Raw genomic sequence first — 16,395 nt, forward strand, 5'->3', positions numbered from 1 at the left:
ACCCCATGGCATCTCCTCCTGTGCACACCCCACACCGTGTGCACACTCACTCCGTGCCCCACATATTTAACCTCTGCCATGCACACTCACCCCACACCCTAAATACTCGTCCCACACCACGTGCACGCTCACCTGTCCCGTGCACACTCGGTCCACGCTGACCACTTACCCCGTGCCCCGCGCACACTCACCATCAGGCACACTCTCCATGCTCCATACACACTCACTCAGCCCTTGCACGCTCAGCCCTGCAATGCACATTCAGCCCACGCTGCACTGCCGCCCACCCTGCGCTCACAGCACGCCCCACGCACACTCACTCACACCATGCACACGCACCCCAAACCCAGTGCACACTCACCCCACTGTCACCTTACACTCCGTGCACACACAGCCCCACTGCTCACACTTTCTCCACACTCCATGCACACACACCCCAACGTGCACACCCCCCCCCCATGCACAGCGTGCATCCCCCGTGTCGTGCACACTCATTCTGTAACTAGTGGACACCCCACAACACCGTGCACACTCTCACCCCACAGTCCATGCACTCACGCCCGCCACGCGCACACACCAAACCATATACACTCCCCCCGTGCCCTGCGCATCCCCCCCCGTGTTGCACACCCCCGTGCCGCACCCGCTCCCCCCTACTCACGAGTGCCGCGCGCAAACCCCCACCCCACGCACACCCAGCCCACCGCGCACACCCGCCCGCCCCCTGCGCACTCACCTGCACTTTTTGCACGCTCACGCGTGCACGCTCACCCCGCAGCCGATCCCCTCGCCCCGAAACCACGCTCTGCACACGCTCCCCCGCCCCGCGCCCCCCCCCCCCCCCCGCTCTCCGTGCGCTCCCCCCGCCGCAGGCTGCGCGCACTGCCCCGGCTCCCCAGCGCCCCGCGCCGCGCACACTCGCCCCACGCCACGCGCGCTCCGCGCTCCCCCTGCCCACTCGCCCCCCTCCGCGCTCCGTCCCCACGCCCCCCACTCCCCCCACACCCCCTCCCCGCGCCCCCCGCTCCCTCCCCCGCCGTTCCCACGCCGCGCACCCTGCCCGCTTCCCGAGCGCTCCCCCGCCGCCCGTGCCCGCTCCCCACGCCCGCCGCTCGCCCCCCCCCGGGGCCGCTCCCTCCCCGGCAGCCTGCGTGCGACACGCCGCCTCCCCGCCCCGCTGCCACCCTCTGCCCCGTCCTTCCCCCGCGGGCTCCTGTCTGGACGTGTCGGGACTCGGGCTCCGGGCGCTGAGTAATGCTCGGCGCAGCGCGATCCCAGCCAGAGCCGCCGCCGCCGCCGCTCCGCGCCCAGCGCTCCCGGGGCGCTCCGGCCGCGACCCTGCCCGCTCCGCCGGCCGCCCGGCGACACCGGCGGGGGGCGGCGGGGGGGCCGCGGCTCCCCATGTGCCTGCGGGCCCCGCGGGAGCCGCAGCGCCCCTCGGCCGGCCAGCCCCCCCGGGCGCCCTGCCCACGCCCGCCGCGGCCCCGGAGCCCCGGGGCGCCCTGGGGAGCGGCGGGGGAGCGCGCCCCGAAGGCCGAGGGCCCCCCCGGCCCCCCGGCCCGTCCGGCCATGGGGGGCTGAGCCGGGGGGGCGCTGAGCGCGGCTCGGCGGCGGCGGCGGCGGAGGGCAGGGAGCCCGGGGGGGGCGCGCAGCCCTCGGCGGGCGCTGGGGCGGCGGGAGGCGGCGGGGGGGGCATCCCGGGAGGATGGCAGAGCCGCCCCGGCGAGCCGAGCCCCGGCGCGCAGGGAGCCAGTGAGAGGGAGGAGAGGGGAAAACACAAACAAGCAAACAACCCACAACAAACAAAGCGGGCAGAGAGCAGCGCCGAGCCCCGCCGCCCCTGCCCCAAAGGCGCCCGCCCGCCCGCAGCCCGCACAGCCGCTGCCCCAGCGAAGATGCGCCCGGCCCTGGCCCACGGACTCTGCTCGCTGCTGCTCAGCCTCTGGGTACCCAGGTAGGACCTGCGCCCCCCCCTCCCCCCCCCCCCCCGCAGCCCCGCACCCCCCCCCAAACCCTGGGCCCCGCCGCCGCCGAGCGCCCCGTTCCCCCGGGGAGCCGCTGCGCGCAGCCCCGCGCCGGGGGCGGGCGGCCGAGGGGGCTCCGCGGGGTCCCTCTCCCCGGCCCGGCTCCCCCCGGACCCCCCCCCGCCGCCCCGGTGGCCCCGCACGGCGGGCTCCCCGCGCTCGGGGCGCTGTCAGGGCCGCCGTCCCCCCCCCCCTTTTCCTGCTCCCCCTTCTTTTTCCCGCCGGGATGCGCGGCTCCCCCCTCCGCGGGAGCTTTGCGCCTTCCTCCCCGGCCGGAGCCACCCCGGCGCGGCCCGGCCTGCCTCAGTTTCCCCGCTGTGCCCGGAGGAGGCCTGGGGGTGCGGGAGCAGAGCCCGGTGCCGCTGCCGGTGGCGGGGGGAGAGCAGCCCCCGGCCCCGGGACTCCGCAGCTGGGCCCCCCCCGATCCGCCAGTATCCCCCCATCCCCGGCTCTGCCGAGCCTGAAGGCAAAGGGGGGCGGGTGGGGGCCGCCTGGTTTCCAGAAATCGACCCCCCCACACTCCTTCACTCACCACCCCCGGCCGTCTCCATCTCCCCCGGGTGACTGGGAGCTCCCCTCTGCCTGCTCCGAAACTTGTGCGCTGCAGGCAGCCAGGGGTTAACCGCGGCGCTGAGAGGGGGGGGTCCCCCGCCCTTCCCCCTCCCTCCAGCCCCTTTAAATATAATTTGTTAACGTTGGGACTTGTATTAATTAAAGCGGCAGCCGCTGCAGCCTGTGACCTGGGGGCTTGTCACCGTGAAATCAAGTTTAAATCCAGATTTCAAGGGGGGAGAGAGCTGGGGGGAGCGCCGCGTCCTCCTAGGGATGGTGACAGTGACAGCCCCGTGCGGGTCCCTGGCCCCCCTGAGCCCTGGGAGGAGCGAGAGGCAGCAGGACCTGCCCTCCGCTCCCCGGGCCCTGGACAAGGGCTCCTGCCTCAGTTTCCCTGCCGTGCAACGGGGACAGCGACCCCATTATCCGCCCCCCCCCCTCCCCCGGGGTGCTGGTGGGTGAAGGTGGCAGGCGCTGGGGCTGGCTCAGGACAGGCAGGGGACGAGGTCGCTGCAGTGCTCGGGGTGGGAGCTGCTGGCTTTGGGGTGGCTGCAGAGCTGCTTCCCATCTGCTGTCAGCCAGGGCTTGCTTCCACGGAGGGAGTGCGAGCGGGAGCCGGGCAGAGGATTCCCCTCCTGTGCAGGGGCTTTGGAGGGCTGCGCTCCCCTCTGCTCTTCTTCTCCCCCCACCCCGTCTCTCCCTGTTGGGGTCACTGTGGATTTGCGCTGTGGCAGCCACACAGCTCGCCCCATGGCAGTGGTGGGATGGGTATAAACACACTTGGGAAGCTGGAGACGGCAGCAGTGTGACGCTGACAGCTCCCTTCCCCCCGAGCAAGCTGTAATTCAGCAGGGATGCTGGGGCTGAGCCCTTCTACCAGGGCTGGGGGAGTCAGCCCCTGTCCCCTGAGATGCTTCTCTCCACGTACCTGCACCAGGCTGGCAGGAGCTGGGGGAGCAGAGCGGGAGCAATCCTCCCCGGGGCCTGGCTGCTCCACCAGGGAGCTGCAGTCCCTCCTCCAGCATCCTCCTCCACGTCTCCCTTCGGTGATCAAGGCTCAAAGGGCTCCTGCGCCCTGCTCCTCCCAGGCACCCAGCTCCTGGGGAAGAGGGAGCCCTGCCCAGAGAGAGCTGTCCGCGGGGATGGAGCTGTCCTGAGCGACGAGCGGGGCAGTGCTCGGCCCCTGGCGGACCCTGCTGCAAGGTGCAGGATGCTCCTTGGCACCCCGCTGCCTGCTGCCTGCTCTGCAGGTCCTCTGCCTGGGCTCTGTGGGTGCCAGGGGCCTCTGAGCTCTGCCCTGGAGCGGGGCAACTCCTTTTCCTCATCCATCTCCCTCCTCACATCTGCTTGTCCTGCCTGCACCTCTCTTATCTCCAGCCATGTCTCTGGACATGCTTTATCCATCTCCCCACGCTTCATCCACCTCCCTTCTCCCCAGACAGCACCTCTGCTTGTATAAGGACCCGTACCCCAAACGGACCGTGCGCCTCCTCTTGCCCCCATCCACCTGCCAGCCTCTGTGCTTCTGCTCCTGGCGGTGACAGCGCCACAGCCACTGGGGCTGGGATGTGCCTGTGGATGGTTCTGGGTTATCGCTGGAAGCTTGGGAGCATTCAGCAGGGTGCTCAGCTCCGAAATTCCCAGCTGAGCTGCTGGGAAAAGGATGGTCCCTCTGGTTCCTCCCTCTCCTCCAGGAGACACAGGGAGAGGATCGGCCAGCAGCAGGGATGGAGCCCGACCTGGGATGGGTCTCCTGCTGCAGGGGCTTCCCCCTGTGACAGGGGAAGCCCAGGGAGAACCCCCCCACTACCTGGCGAAGGCAGGGCGGTCTGTGCCCGAGAGCCTCTGCACCGTGCAGCTGGGGTGGGAGAGCCCCAGGGGAGCGCACGGAGGGCGTGCAGCCCTGGGGGATGCTGGCCTCCAGAGGCAGGGGGGCCAAATTTGGCTGCTGGGGTGGCGGGGCTGTGCTGGCATGCCTGCAGAGGATTGCAGCCCCGGTGCTGCTGAACAGTCCCTGCTTGCTCCGCTTGCTGTGGTGCCCAAGGGTTTCCCAGCCTCTGTAGCATCTGCTCGGCTCACGGGATTCCCTTTCCCCCAAAGCTCCTGCTCCAATGAGATCCTGGGCCTGAAGCTGCCGTCGGAGCCGGTGCTGAACGCCAACACCGTGTGCCTGACGCTGCCGGGGCTGACGCGGCGGCAGCTGGAGGTGTGCGTGCGTCACCCCGACGTGACGGCCTCGGCCATCCAGGGCATCCAGATCGCCATCCACGAGTGCCAGCACCAGTTCCGGGACCAGCGCTGGAACTGCTCCAGCCTCGAGACCAAGAACAAGATCCCCTACGAGAGCATCATCTTCAGCAGAGGTAAGGGCCGGGTGGCATCCCTCGTCTTCCTCCTCCTCTGCCCAGACTCCGCTCTCAGGGGCTACATCGGCTCCCGGTGGGCACAGCTCCTTCCTGGAGCGGGGGACCAGGCCAGGTCTTCAGCGTCCCCATGGGTGAAGGCAGAAAGAGATGGAGAACCCTTAGGATCTGCCAGACCGAGCAGCAGCAAACTTGGGCTCTTCTCCGTGCACCTTCTTGTTTGCCCTTGTCCTGAGCTACATGCCCATGCCCAGCTTCTCCTGAGACTCCTCCTAGGTCCCGCCACTTTCCAAAATCTTCCCCCCCGTGTGCCGTAGGCTGATGGTGCCATGGGGAGCCTTAGGGGTCAGGGTGCAGCACTGACAGTGGGTGTGAAGGTGTGTGCCGTGCTCTGGGGTTTGGTTCGGTGGATGCGCTGCACGTCTCGGCTCATTCCTGCTCTGGTGCTGGTGTATGGGGATGGTGTCTCAGCGCATCGTGGTGAGCAGAAGCATAACGGGACGTAGGTCTGTGAGCACATCACCCTGGTGTCCTGCCTTTTTCGGCTTCCCAGTGCAGAAAGCCTGCGTCCTGCCCGGCTCCAGGGTCTGCCAGGTCCTGCTGCGAGGGTCTCCTCGCCTCCCTCCTGGGCACGGGCAGCCCTGCAAGTGTCAGAGCTCCCCCGGTTGGTGCTTGTTCCTCCAGGGCTGCACTCTGGGGGTGCAGAGGGTCTGCCCTGCATGGTGCACATCGGGGCGGTGACCCGATGGGGCTTTCAGCAGGACTCGAATTTATCTTCTTACCCTGCGTGAAGCCTGGTCCTCTGCACGCACCAACCCTCTGAAGGGATGCACGGGCAGGGACCTCTCTGGGCAGGGAGATGGCTGGAGAGGGAGCACAGCAGCCTTTGGGTGCTGGGAAGCCCTTCATGTCCAGGGCAGAGGGGCAAAGCCTGGCTGCAGGGGATGCTGCCTGGAGGCAGGGCTGCAGCCCCTCTCGGCATGCAGGTGCCCGGAGGAGGGCAGCGCCGGTGCCTCCGCGAGCAGCGCCGAGGTTAGGGCCTGGCAGGGAGGGTGGGGACCGTCAGCCCTGATAAGCATCGCGGTATTTCCAGGTCTCTGAGGAGCACGCTTCGCTTCGAGTCTCCGCGGGTGGCGGGAGACACCGGCTCGCTGGCTCGAGCCGCCCCCAGAGCCGGGTGAGGTGCCCCGCTCGGGGGTCCCGCCAGGCTGGGCGAGATGCTCCAGCAGCAGCGGGGTGCAAACCCCGGCGGGGAAGGAGCTGCCCCAAGGTCCTCAGCCCCAGGGCGCCAGGCACCATGGGGATGTCTCCCTCTCTGTACACCTCCTCTGTGGTTGCTCGGAACCATTTGGGCACGCAGCAAGCCTCGGTGCTGGTGCCCTGCTCTGCTGCCAGGCCTCTGCATCCCTCAGTGACGGGGCTGGAGCTCTGAGCTCCGCCTCGCAGCTCTCAGGGCCACACGGAGAGGAGAGCCATTAGAGCAGGGATGCCGCGTGCATCCCCGCAGCCCGGAGCTGGGAGGAGAGGCGAAGCGAGGGGTGCAGGCTCCGTGCCACACGCACTGATGCGTCTGGTCCCCGAGGTCCGGGTCCCTGCTCCACGCCCTGCCCCATCCTTGGCGTTCCTGGGAACGCAGCGTGCTGGCAGGATCATGGTTTGTAACCCGAAGTGACAGACCCTGTTAATCTTTCATTCCTTTTCCCACTTCTTCTGCCATCAGTTCAGCCGTGCGTGAACCTCACTTTAAATTATTTGTAGCTCTTTTCTTCCTCCCTCCCTCCCTCTCTCCCTGCTCCGCTCGGCTCCCACCTCCGCCCCGTCCCCCCGCATCCCACATGTCTCCCCCAGCGAGGCAGCAGCATCCGGGCTCCTGTCTCGGGCTCTGCCCCGCATCCAGGCACGCAGCAGAGCCTGCAAGGCAGATCCCAGAAGCTTGATGCAAGCCCTGGGGTGTCAGGGAGGAGCAGGGAGGCTTCAAACGGGACCTGGTGGGAGTCTAAAGGGGGTTTCTGGGCAGAAGAGCTGGGGAGAGGGATGCTGATGGGCTTCAGGGGCAGATGTAAAGGGATGGGGCAGCGCTGTGGGCTGGGGATTGCCCCTGGTATCCAGGGGCTGTCAGGCACCGTGCGAGTTGGCTGGGCAGGACTGTGCCTGGGTGCGTGCCAAAAACTCACTGCGGGTGGCAAACGGGTGCTGAGCCCTTATCCCGGCCCTGCACTTGCAAGTGTATCCGTGGTGGGGTGCGCTGCTGCTGGGGCTGCGGGGGCTGTTTGAGGGGTGCTGAGGGGTGCAGAAGGTCCCTGTGCCCATGGCTCGTCCCAGCCCCGTCTATCTGTGGCTCTGAAAGAAGCGGGGCTGGGCTGTCCTGGAGTGCAGCGTCCCTCCGGTTCCTTCTGCAGCATTCGGAGGCAGGGTGACGTTTGCAAGCCTGTGCCCTCCTAAGAAAGTCTCCCGGGTGCTGTGGGTCTGTGGGGGCCCGGCCAAAGCCTGGCGAGGAGGGGGGGAACTCCCTGCGAGGCCGGCAGAGCCGGGTGCGAGGGAGCAGCCAGCCGTGAGCCGGAGCTTGGGGCAGGCTGCGCCGCGCAGCGAGCGAGGCAGGTGCTGTTAGGGCTGTCCCGAGGGATGCTGCCGAGCACGGGACCCCGGCGCCCAGCTCCGCAGAGCCCCAGCCAAGCTCTGGCGCCCGCAGACCGCAGCGCCCAGCCCAGCACAGCTGCAGCTGGGATCCTGGCAGGGTTTTTCAGTGCCCCCAGGCAAGCTGCGGGCTTTGCCCACCTGGCCCCGAAGCGCGCGCACGCGTGCACGCAGGTGCTTCGGGTGCTCAGCTGCATCCCTGTGGGTGCCCGCAGCCCCTGGATGTGCCTCCAGGCGCACGGGCACAAAGCGGTGCCCTCGGGGAGCGGGCAGCATCCCCGGAGGTGTAGGGCTGAGCCCAGCTCCCCGCAGCCCGAGGAGCAGCTCCAGCTCCCGGCTCGCAGCGCCGTGGGCGGACGGGGAGCCGCGTGCTCGCAGCGAGGGCTCCAGGCTGTCCCCGGCACGCTCGGGAGGTGCAGGGAGGGCAAGTCGCGATCTGCAGGGAGCCGTTTAGTGCCTGGCGTGGGGCCAGAGCCTGGCAGGTTCACCTGCAGTTTAATTAGGGCGAGGGGAGGGGAGGGAGCGGGGCTGGGGGAGAGGTGGCGTGTCGGGACCGGCTGGCTCTCACAGGAGAAGAGCTCCTCCACCTCGCCAGCCAGCGGGGACGGGGTCCTGGCAGCCACCTCTGGGGTACCCCGCAGTGCCCCAGGACCAAGCAACAAGAGCAGGCTGTCCCACATGCCCCCTCGATGCCACCCAGGGTGAGCTGCAGGAGGAAGGCTCCGGCAGCCGTGGGATGAGGGATGCTGGGGTGATGGCTCCATGCAATGGCTTCCTCCCAGCTGGAGGCCAGGGCTGAGCCGGAGGAAAAAGGATGGGAAAGCACTGCAGAGATCTCCTCGGCTCCCCGCTGGCAAGGGGCAGAGGGGCTGATTTGCTCCCAGGAAGCATTTGGCTGTCCAGCTCTCCCTGCCCCAGAAGACCCCGGAGCCCACAGCCAGCCAGCTGGGTCCTTTGCCTAGGGACCAGAAAGGTCTTTCGGTGGGTGCCCAGCGCAGCCCTTTAAGCACATGGCTGGATCCCAGCTGTGGTGTCAGGGGGGCGTCCTCCATTCCCTCTTCCCAGCAGGATGCAATACTTCCCACAGCCCTTCTCGCACCTCCTGCAGCTACAACCTCTTATGTAGTCTCGGGAGGGACCTGGTGACTCAGGCATCACCACCACGGTCTTAGGAGTCTTGGGCAGCTGGAGAGCCTCCCTCTGAAGGGAGGTCCTCGGGGACCAGCCGATGCACACCGTGCTTTGCCGAGGTTCCTGGAAAATCCCACCCTTTTCGAGACCACGATGCCCACGGTTGTCACCTGCAGCCACCTTGCTCACTGCTTTGCTGCATCCTCTGGGCTCTGGCATGGCCTGGGCAGAGCGAGGAATGTGAGCTGATCCTGGGCTCAGAAACGTGTTGGCTCCACTGCTGCTGAGGGAAGGAGGCTCCAGGGACATGCACCCATGCATTGTCCATCAGCTGATGAGTGGCTGGAGAGCAGCAGGGGAAGGAGAAGGGCTGGGACTTGACCAGAAGGGGTTCCCAGTCATGGAGGGCACCAAACCAACTTGGCCTCCTCACCAGTAAGGAGACGGGCTTGCTAGACGAAGTGGGTGGGGTAGAGCTTCTGTCTGGGCTCCAGAAGGGATTTTAGGGAGATGCCGCATGGGAAATTATTAGTTAGGCTGGGGAAATGTGTGAGAAAGAGGCTAACGGAAAGGCAGGGCTGGAGAGGAGAGCGTGGCGCCGGGTGGAGGGTTTGCTCCTGCCATCCCTGGGCACGGGCTGGGAGAGCAGCCTGGGAGCAGCTGGGGACACCGAGCAGGGCTGAGAGCTGCCTGTGCCAGGCGAGGAGGAAGGAGGCAGCCTGGAGGCTGGTCCAGGGGATGGAGAGCTGATAGGGTGATGTAGGGAGCTTGGGGGTGCCGGGGGCTCGTTGTCCGTCCTGCACTGCACACCCGAGGGATGAAGTTCTCCAGGTTTGGGCTCTGCTTCTCGGGGAAGCTTGCAGGGAGGTGGCACAGGTTGGTGGAGAGGGGAAGACGCGGTCCTCGTAATAAAGACAAACTGCTTCCATGCATGGAGAGCTTCCCTGGCTGAAGAACGTGGAGATGCTCCCCGGCCAGGGATGGGGAGCAGGCAGGGCTGAGAGGGGCTGACCCTGCCCCGGGGCCGTCAGGGCTGATCGAGGCATGGGTGTGTTGCCTCCCCGGGGAGGCTGCACGGCGTGCGCACCAGCTGCCCCATTACCTGCCCAATGAAAAATGTTGTTCAACTTGTGCATTGGAAGAGACAGGCTTGGAGCAAGCTTGTCCGACACCGAGGGGAAGCTGGGAGAGGCTCCCGGTTGCTTTTAAGCAGCGCCTCGTTAATTTTTTAAATGCACCAGTGTCAAATTAGCACACAAAAGAGCAGCACGGCTTTAAATGCAGGTTTCCGAGATGCGTTTCATTTCCCTTTAATAAGATCATAGCGTTTGCTCAGCAGGCGGCAGGGAACCACGGAGGAGACATGCGTGCTGCCGAGCATCGCCCGCGCCAAGCGCGTCCGCCGGGGAGCGTTCGCTGGGAAAAGCGCCCCAAACCTCCTGTCTGTTCAGCAAACCCAGGGCCGTTCAAGATGCTTTTGTCCCAAGGAGGGAGAGAGGCTTGCAAAAGCCAATCTGTTTATTTATTCACGTGGGAAGGCAGCGCAGAAAGTCTGTCCCTCCCTCCTTCCTTGCTCCTGCTCGGGCCGGTCACTGCGCAGCGAAGCAAAGCGTGCTGCGGGCTCCCCGCCTGGCCCGGCACCAGCAGGAAGGAAAATAATAGCATTAAAAAAACAACAACAAAAAAGAGAAGTTCCCAGGTAGGGGAGGCCGTGTCCCTGCGCAGCAGTGAAGCCAAGCAGCCCTCAAGCAGCCCCTGCTCGCAGCCCCACGGGATCCATCCCTGTCCCCATCCGCCCCATCGGCAGCTAACGGCACTCGTGGGTGTCCTCGCTCCTGAGCCTTTAACGACAACCAGCTGCCGGCCCTGGCAGCGCACGGTGCGGTCGGGGATGTGCAATTTTTCCAGCGCCGTATCACATTTACAGGAGGTTTCGGCAGGAAGCGGTGGGGCTCGGGGCTCGGGGCTTGGGGAAGGAGCGGGCAGGCGCAGATGGATGGGGCCGGACGGGCAGTGCTGCACGCCCTGGTGCCACGATGGGGCCCCGGTGCTGTGCCGTGCTGCATGGGGACCCGCGGCTGGTGGGGAGTGCTGGTGCCCACCTCAGCCAGGGCCAAATCCTGCCTGCTGCTGTCTGGGCAGTGCTGTCAGCACAGCTGCCCTTTTGGGGAGGACGCCTGCACCCACTCTTTGCTTCCCAGTGGTGTGGGATCAGGAATGGGCTATTTATTAGCAGAAATATTCCTCAGCCAATGTGCTTTTCTTTTCTTTCTTTCCTTCCTTCCTTCCTTCCTTCCTTCCTTCCTTCCTTCCTTCCTTCCTTCCTTCCTTCCTTCCTTCTTTCTTTCTTTCTTTCTTTCTTTCTTTCTTTCTTTCTTTCTTTCTTTCTTTCTTTCTTTCTTTCTTTCTTTTATGCACTGGAAAGCTCAGAGGGGAGGGGAGGGAAGGAGATAACTGCCTTTCCCACCTGCCCCAGATGCCATGGTAGCATCTCCGCAGGGCGATGCAAGTGCAGGTGACAGTCCTGTTTGCTGCAGCCAGCACTGGGCAGGATTGGCACCTTCTGCAGCGGTGTGCCCTGCTTGGAAATGGGGCTCCCGGCACCCGGAGGGGTTTCGCTTGTGGTCCAGATGGAGCATCCGCAAGGCAGGAGCCCAGCCTGAGCCCCCTCTTTCTCCTTCCCCGCAGGTTTCCGGGAAAGCGCCTTCGCCTACGCCATCGCAGCGGCCGGCGTGGTGCACGCCGTCTCCAACGCCTGCGCCCTGGGCAAGCTGCAGGCTTGTGGCTGCGACCAGAAGCGGCGGGGCGACGAGGAGGCTTTTCGCCGCAAGCTGCACCGGCTCCAGCTGGAGGCCATGAACCGCGGCAAGGGCATGGTGCACGGCGTGCACATGGAGCACATGCCGGCCGAGACCCCCGGCCTCCAGGACTCCTGGGAGTGGGGGGGGTGCAGCCCCGACGTGGACTATGGGGAGAAGTTTTCCAAGGACTTCCTCGACTCCCGGGAAACCTACCGGGACATCCACTCGCGCATGAGGCTGCACAACAACCGCGTGGGGCGGCAGGTGAGCGGCACCACGGGGGGGACGTGGGGACACCGGTGGGGACGGCATCCCTGGGACGCACACGGGAGGCTGCAGGGGGCTGGTGCTGAGATGCAGCCCGTGCTGGCTGGGGTGGCACAAGTGTCTGAGGCTGTTTGTCCCCAAGGCACCCCCAGTTTGTCCCAGGTAGTGCAGCAGGATGGATGGGGCACGGCGAGGCTGGGCTGAGCCAGGCAGCAGGCACCCAAGAAGGGTGGCATCCCCTGGGGAGCCGAGGTGACGGCTGGCAGCCTTGTCCCCCAGCTCCGTGGGGACGCTGGAGCCTGCCCAGGCGAGCAGAGCTGCCTCCCCTCCGTTCTCATGATGTCAGGTCTCGTTAAAGGTGCTAATTAGTAGCTCTCTGTCTGGAGAGTGGTGTTTAAAAGCAGCCTGCCATTGGAGGCAGGAGGGGACCAGAAGCTGGCTGTGCTCCCCTGCCCGGCCGCGCTGCCAGCAGGTGCTGGGGGGACCCCATCACACAGACCCAGCCTGACATCTGTCCCCAAGCCCCCTGCCACACACGTGTCCCTATTTCTCCACGGGGACCAACGCTGATGCCACAGAGCTGCCGTTCTTCCTGCTGCAGCCCCCAGCGCTCAGAGTATCTCCGCCAGCACAGCCAGATTTGGACGTTCGGGGTGGGCATGTAGTATAAGGCGGGGATAAGTAATTAAAGACCAGAATTACACAGGGAGCATTTCCCCAGGACGGCACAGATGTTTGGATGTGCCTCTCGCTTGGAGCATGTTTAAAGCCAGCTGCAAGATGGGGACACTGCAGAGCAGGGCCTTGACGTTTGCTGTTCCCGGGTGCTGGAGCTGGGTTTCACCATCCCCCAAATCTGCCCCAGTTTGATGAAATCTGATTTTGACAGCTAAATCCTGTACAGGCTGCTCTGCCCCCAGCCAGGCAAGAAGACCCCCAACCACCTCCAGCTGCAGGGCTCATCCTGCCTGCCCTCTGGCTCTGTGTGCCCAAAACCACAGGGGCTGGCAGCAGTGCTCAGGGATTTGGGGTGTGCAATGCCAAGGGAAAAAGCCCAGAGACGGGGGATGTCACCACGCAGCGCCTTTAGGGTCTGCCCTTTGGGGTCTGCTCTCCCAGGAAAGGAGCAGCAGTGCTGGGTGCAGCAGCTCTGTGCTCTTCTCCTCTACCAGGGGCAAGCCCTGAGCTTTTGTCCCCTCGTGCAGTGCTCGGCCACCACGTGCTGTCCCTCGCCATGCTGCGGCACCCAGCCGCTCGGTGAGATGATGCTGAGCATCCTCTCCGAGGTCCATGTGCCTCCCTAGGGTACCCTGCAGGTAGGTAGGGTCGACATGTGCCTGGATCCCAGCTCAGACCCCGCAGTGCCAGGGGAGGTGACAAACCCACCGACAGCCACCCTTGGTGGCCCAGGGACGTGGGTTTCTGTAGTGTAGTGGTTATCACGTTCGCCTGACACGCGAAAGGTCCCTGGTTCGAAACCAGGCAGAAACATGCCCTTTTAAATCCAGCTCCGAAGCCAGGGAGGGGATGCACAGCATAGCATCCTCACGGGCATCTCGGTGTCTTGCCTTTGCGCAGGAAGCCACAGGGCAAGGAAAAGCTCACGCCCCCAGCCTGCAGGAGGCTTCCCATGCAAACTCAAGACCCCAGAGCGCAGGAGGCTTTGCGAGCCCTCCTCACCCGCCAGATCAGAGAGCAAGAGGATGAAAGGCAGCCTGGAACTACCCATTACCCTCACAACAAAGGGCTACGATAAAGCTCTTATGAGCGTGTCTGGGAGGAGCTGGGAATGTGTGAAAGAAAGCACCAGCGAGTCCAGGCATGTGCTGAACCCGGGTGTCTGTGAGATGGGAGAAGGACCTGGCTGGGCACGGGCGCGCGAGGAGAGGTGGTGGCAAAGGCACTCCTGGGTCTGGTGGGGTCTTGCTCCCCATGCAGGACGGAGAAGAAGCTGTCCACAGGCAGGGATGCTGCGGTGCAGGGGCTTGGGATGCCCAGCGGTGACGGCTCGGATGTTCCACGCTGGGTGATGGGGACACCAGCATCCCCTCCATCCCAGTGGGGACCGTCAGACCTGCGGCACTAGATGTGGATTTTCCTGGTCCAGGCCTGGGAGGGGAGGCAGCAGAAGATGGGATCCTGATGCCAGCATGTTCCGAACCGCGGACAGGCAGCTGGTGTTCCCCGCCGGCACGCCCAGGGCACGGCAGAGAGGACGGGCGGCTCATTACCTGCGAGGTGGAGGCTGTTCCCGGCAGGAGACAGGGCTCTCAGCAGGATGAAAGCCAAACTCCAGCCCAGCCCAGACCTCTCTGCCGTGTGCCCCAAGCTCCAGGCGTGTTTCCCTGACCTGCCTTCATTAACATAAGTGCTTAGCAACGGGGAGATTTACTCAAAAACAAGAAAACAAGCAGCAAAAAATACCCACCTCTACCAAAACAAGGCACTTCTTGCACACGCATTCCCTCCAACCAGGGAGGAGTTGAGAACAGGGAACCTGTGACAGGCACGACTCCAGGCGGCCGGCTGGGACATCATGGGACGAGACCTCATGTGGGGATGCGTGTCCCCCGGGCTCGCCCTGAGCCCCTGGGGGGCACCAGCCTGGGATTGAATTAGCATGCGTGGGCTGCTCTGCGCCAGCCCCAGCCTGGCTGAGGCACCCCGAGGGGTCCGGGGGTCTCCATGGGAGGGGGTCTGCTGGAGCCCACGCGAGTGCGTGGGACTGGGGGCAGGCAGTCCCACGGGGAATCCCTGTCCCTGCTCACTGGGGCTGGGGCCGGGCAGGAAATTGTCTCCCAACCACCACAAAGCTGGTGGCAAAGCGCTTCAAAGCGCCTGCTGCCTTCAATCTCTCCGCGCTCTGTAATTTGGGGCTAATTTCCCTTATTACGTCGTTACTCTTGGGCCAAGGGGTGCGGAGGGGGAGGATGGGGGACAGGCCTGCTGCCTCCCTTGCTTCTCTCAGGCACGGCTCAGAGGAGATGCTCTGTCCCCAAGCCAGGCCCCACGGGGGGACGGAGCAGAGGGTGGCACCGAGTGCGGCTGTCTGAGGTGTGCAGCTGCTCTGTGCTCCTGGAGGTCGCTGGGCTTGAGCCGTTTGCCTTGGCACAGCCAAAGCAGCATCCCTTGCAGTTTTGGGTGACCCTTCAGCGCCTGCACTGGATGCCAGCACTGTCCCCTCCCGGCATAGCCACCATGGTCCTTCTTGTTGGCCACACTCCACGGCCAACCCAACCACAGCGCTGTCCCTCGTGGGGGGCGGACGTGTGGCAATGGCCTTGCTGCAGCCTCCCAAAACCACAAGCTGGGACCGCAAGCATCTCCGGTTCCTGCTTGAAATTCGCCTCCTGGTGTGACGTGGTGATCCCACATCGCCCACCCGCAGGGAGCTCCACGTCGCCTTCCCCATCACCCAAACACCGCATCCTCCGCGCTAACCCCTTTGCCTTCCCCTCCCCACCCAGGTGGTGATGGACAACATGAGGAGGAAATGCAAGTGCCACGGCACCTCGGGGAGCTGCCAGCTGAAGACCTGCTGGCAGGTGACCCCCGAGTTCCGCCTCGTGGGGTCCCTGCTCAAGGACCGCTTCTACGGGGCCACCCTCATCCGGCCCCACAACCGCAACGCGGGGCAGCTGGAGCCGGGCCACGCTCGGCACCGCCGCCGCGCCGGCATCAGCGAGCTGGTCTACTTCGAGAAGTCGCCCGACTTCTGCGAGCGGGAGCCGGCCCTGGACTCGTTGGGCACCCAAGGGCGCCTGTGCAACAAGACCAGCCCGGGCATGGACAACTGCGAGAGCCTGTGCTGCGGCCGCGGGCACAACATCCTGCGGCAGACCCGCAGCGAGCGCTGCAACTGCAAGTTCCACTGGTGCTGCTTCGTGGCGTGCGAGGAGTGCCGCATCACCGAGTGGGTCAGCGTCTGCAAGTAGCCGGCCGCCCGCCCCGGGGTGCCAGGGACAAAGCGCGCCCGCCCCGGGGGGAGGCAGACGGGGACCGGCGCTGGGGGGTGACGGAGCCGCGGCGGCCGCTTCCCTCCGCTCCGGAGCCGGAGAGGAGACGCTCAGCACGAGGGCGGCCCGGCCCTCCGAAACCAGCACTTTGTCGTCACCCAGGGTGGGTGGGGGCTTCTTGTCACCCGGGGAGGGTGCCCGCCCGACCCCGCACTGAGGCACCGGGGCTGGCGGCCCCGGGAGCGCACGGCCACGCTGTACAGACCGCCGACACCAGCACCGCGTGGGGGGCGCAGGGTGGGCACTGGGGGGGCACCCGGTGGGACGGGGTGGGGTGGGGTGGGGACAGCGGGGCACGGGGTGGGAGGGTTGGGGGGGACGCACTGGCACCGTGCGCAGGTTCCTCTGGCCACGTTGCGCTCCCAGTGGGAAGGGGATGGAGGCCGGGCATCCATCGGGGGCTCAGCCCCACCCGGCTGGAGCTCACCTCTGCCAGGACAGAGCTGTAGTGCAGGGGGCTGCCGTCGTGGCCGGAGGGGAGGGTGCCCGGGCTGTGCTGTGCGTGCCTGTGTTATTGTATGGTAAGTTATTTCCTAATTGTGAATAAAAGTGGATTGGAGACAGCACTGGGTATTCAGGGGCGCAGCACCCTGTTCTTGGGGACCCT

General features: G+C 65.7%; 1 protein-coding gene and 1 non-coding gene across 2 annotated transcripts; both read left to right on the top strand.

Annotated features, from left to right (window-relative positions):
- Nucleotides 1-1,611: 1,611 nt before the first annotated feature.
- Nucleotides 1,612-16,034, top strand: WNT10A (Wnt family member 10A). Its single transcript, XM_040562047.1, has 4 exons — nt 1,612-1,954; nt 4,677-4,939; nt 11,393-11,769; nt 15,240-16,034. Exons 1-4 carry the CDS (start codon nt 1,896-1,898, stop codon nt 15,705-15,707), a joined length of 1,167 nt encoding a protein of 388 aa, XP_040417981.1. The 5' UTR covers nt 1,612-1,895; the 3' UTR covers nt 15,708-16,034.
- TRNAV-GAC lies at nt 13,191-13,263 on the top strand. The gene has a single exon. It is a non-coding gene; the product is annotated as a tRNA-Val (tRNA).
- Nucleotides 16,035-16,395: the final 361 nt, after the last annotated feature.

This window comes from Cygnus olor, chromosome 6 (genome assembly GCF_009769625.2).
Source record: "Cygnus olor isolate bCygOlo1 chromosome 6, bCygOlo1.pri.v2, whole genome shotgun sequence".
NCBI classification, from domain to species: Eukaryota; Metazoa; Chordata; class Aves; order Anseriformes; family Anatidae; genus Cygnus; species Cygnus olor.

Excerpts from the sequence above, each read along its gene's own strand:
- WNT10A (XM_040562047.1), top strand. The coding sequence starts at position 1,896 with ATGCGCCCGGCCCTGGCCCACGGACTCTGCTCGCTGCTGCTCAGCCTC. Across the intron at positions 4,940-11,392 it reads GAGCATCATCTTCAGCAGAG|GTTTCCGGGAAAGCGCCTTC; the intron begins GTAAGGGCCGGG and ends CCTTCCCCGCAG. Across the intron at positions 11,770-15,239 it reads ACAACCGCGTGGGGCGGCAG|GTGGTGATGGACAACATGAG; the intron begins GTGAGCGGCACC and ends CTCCCCACCCAG.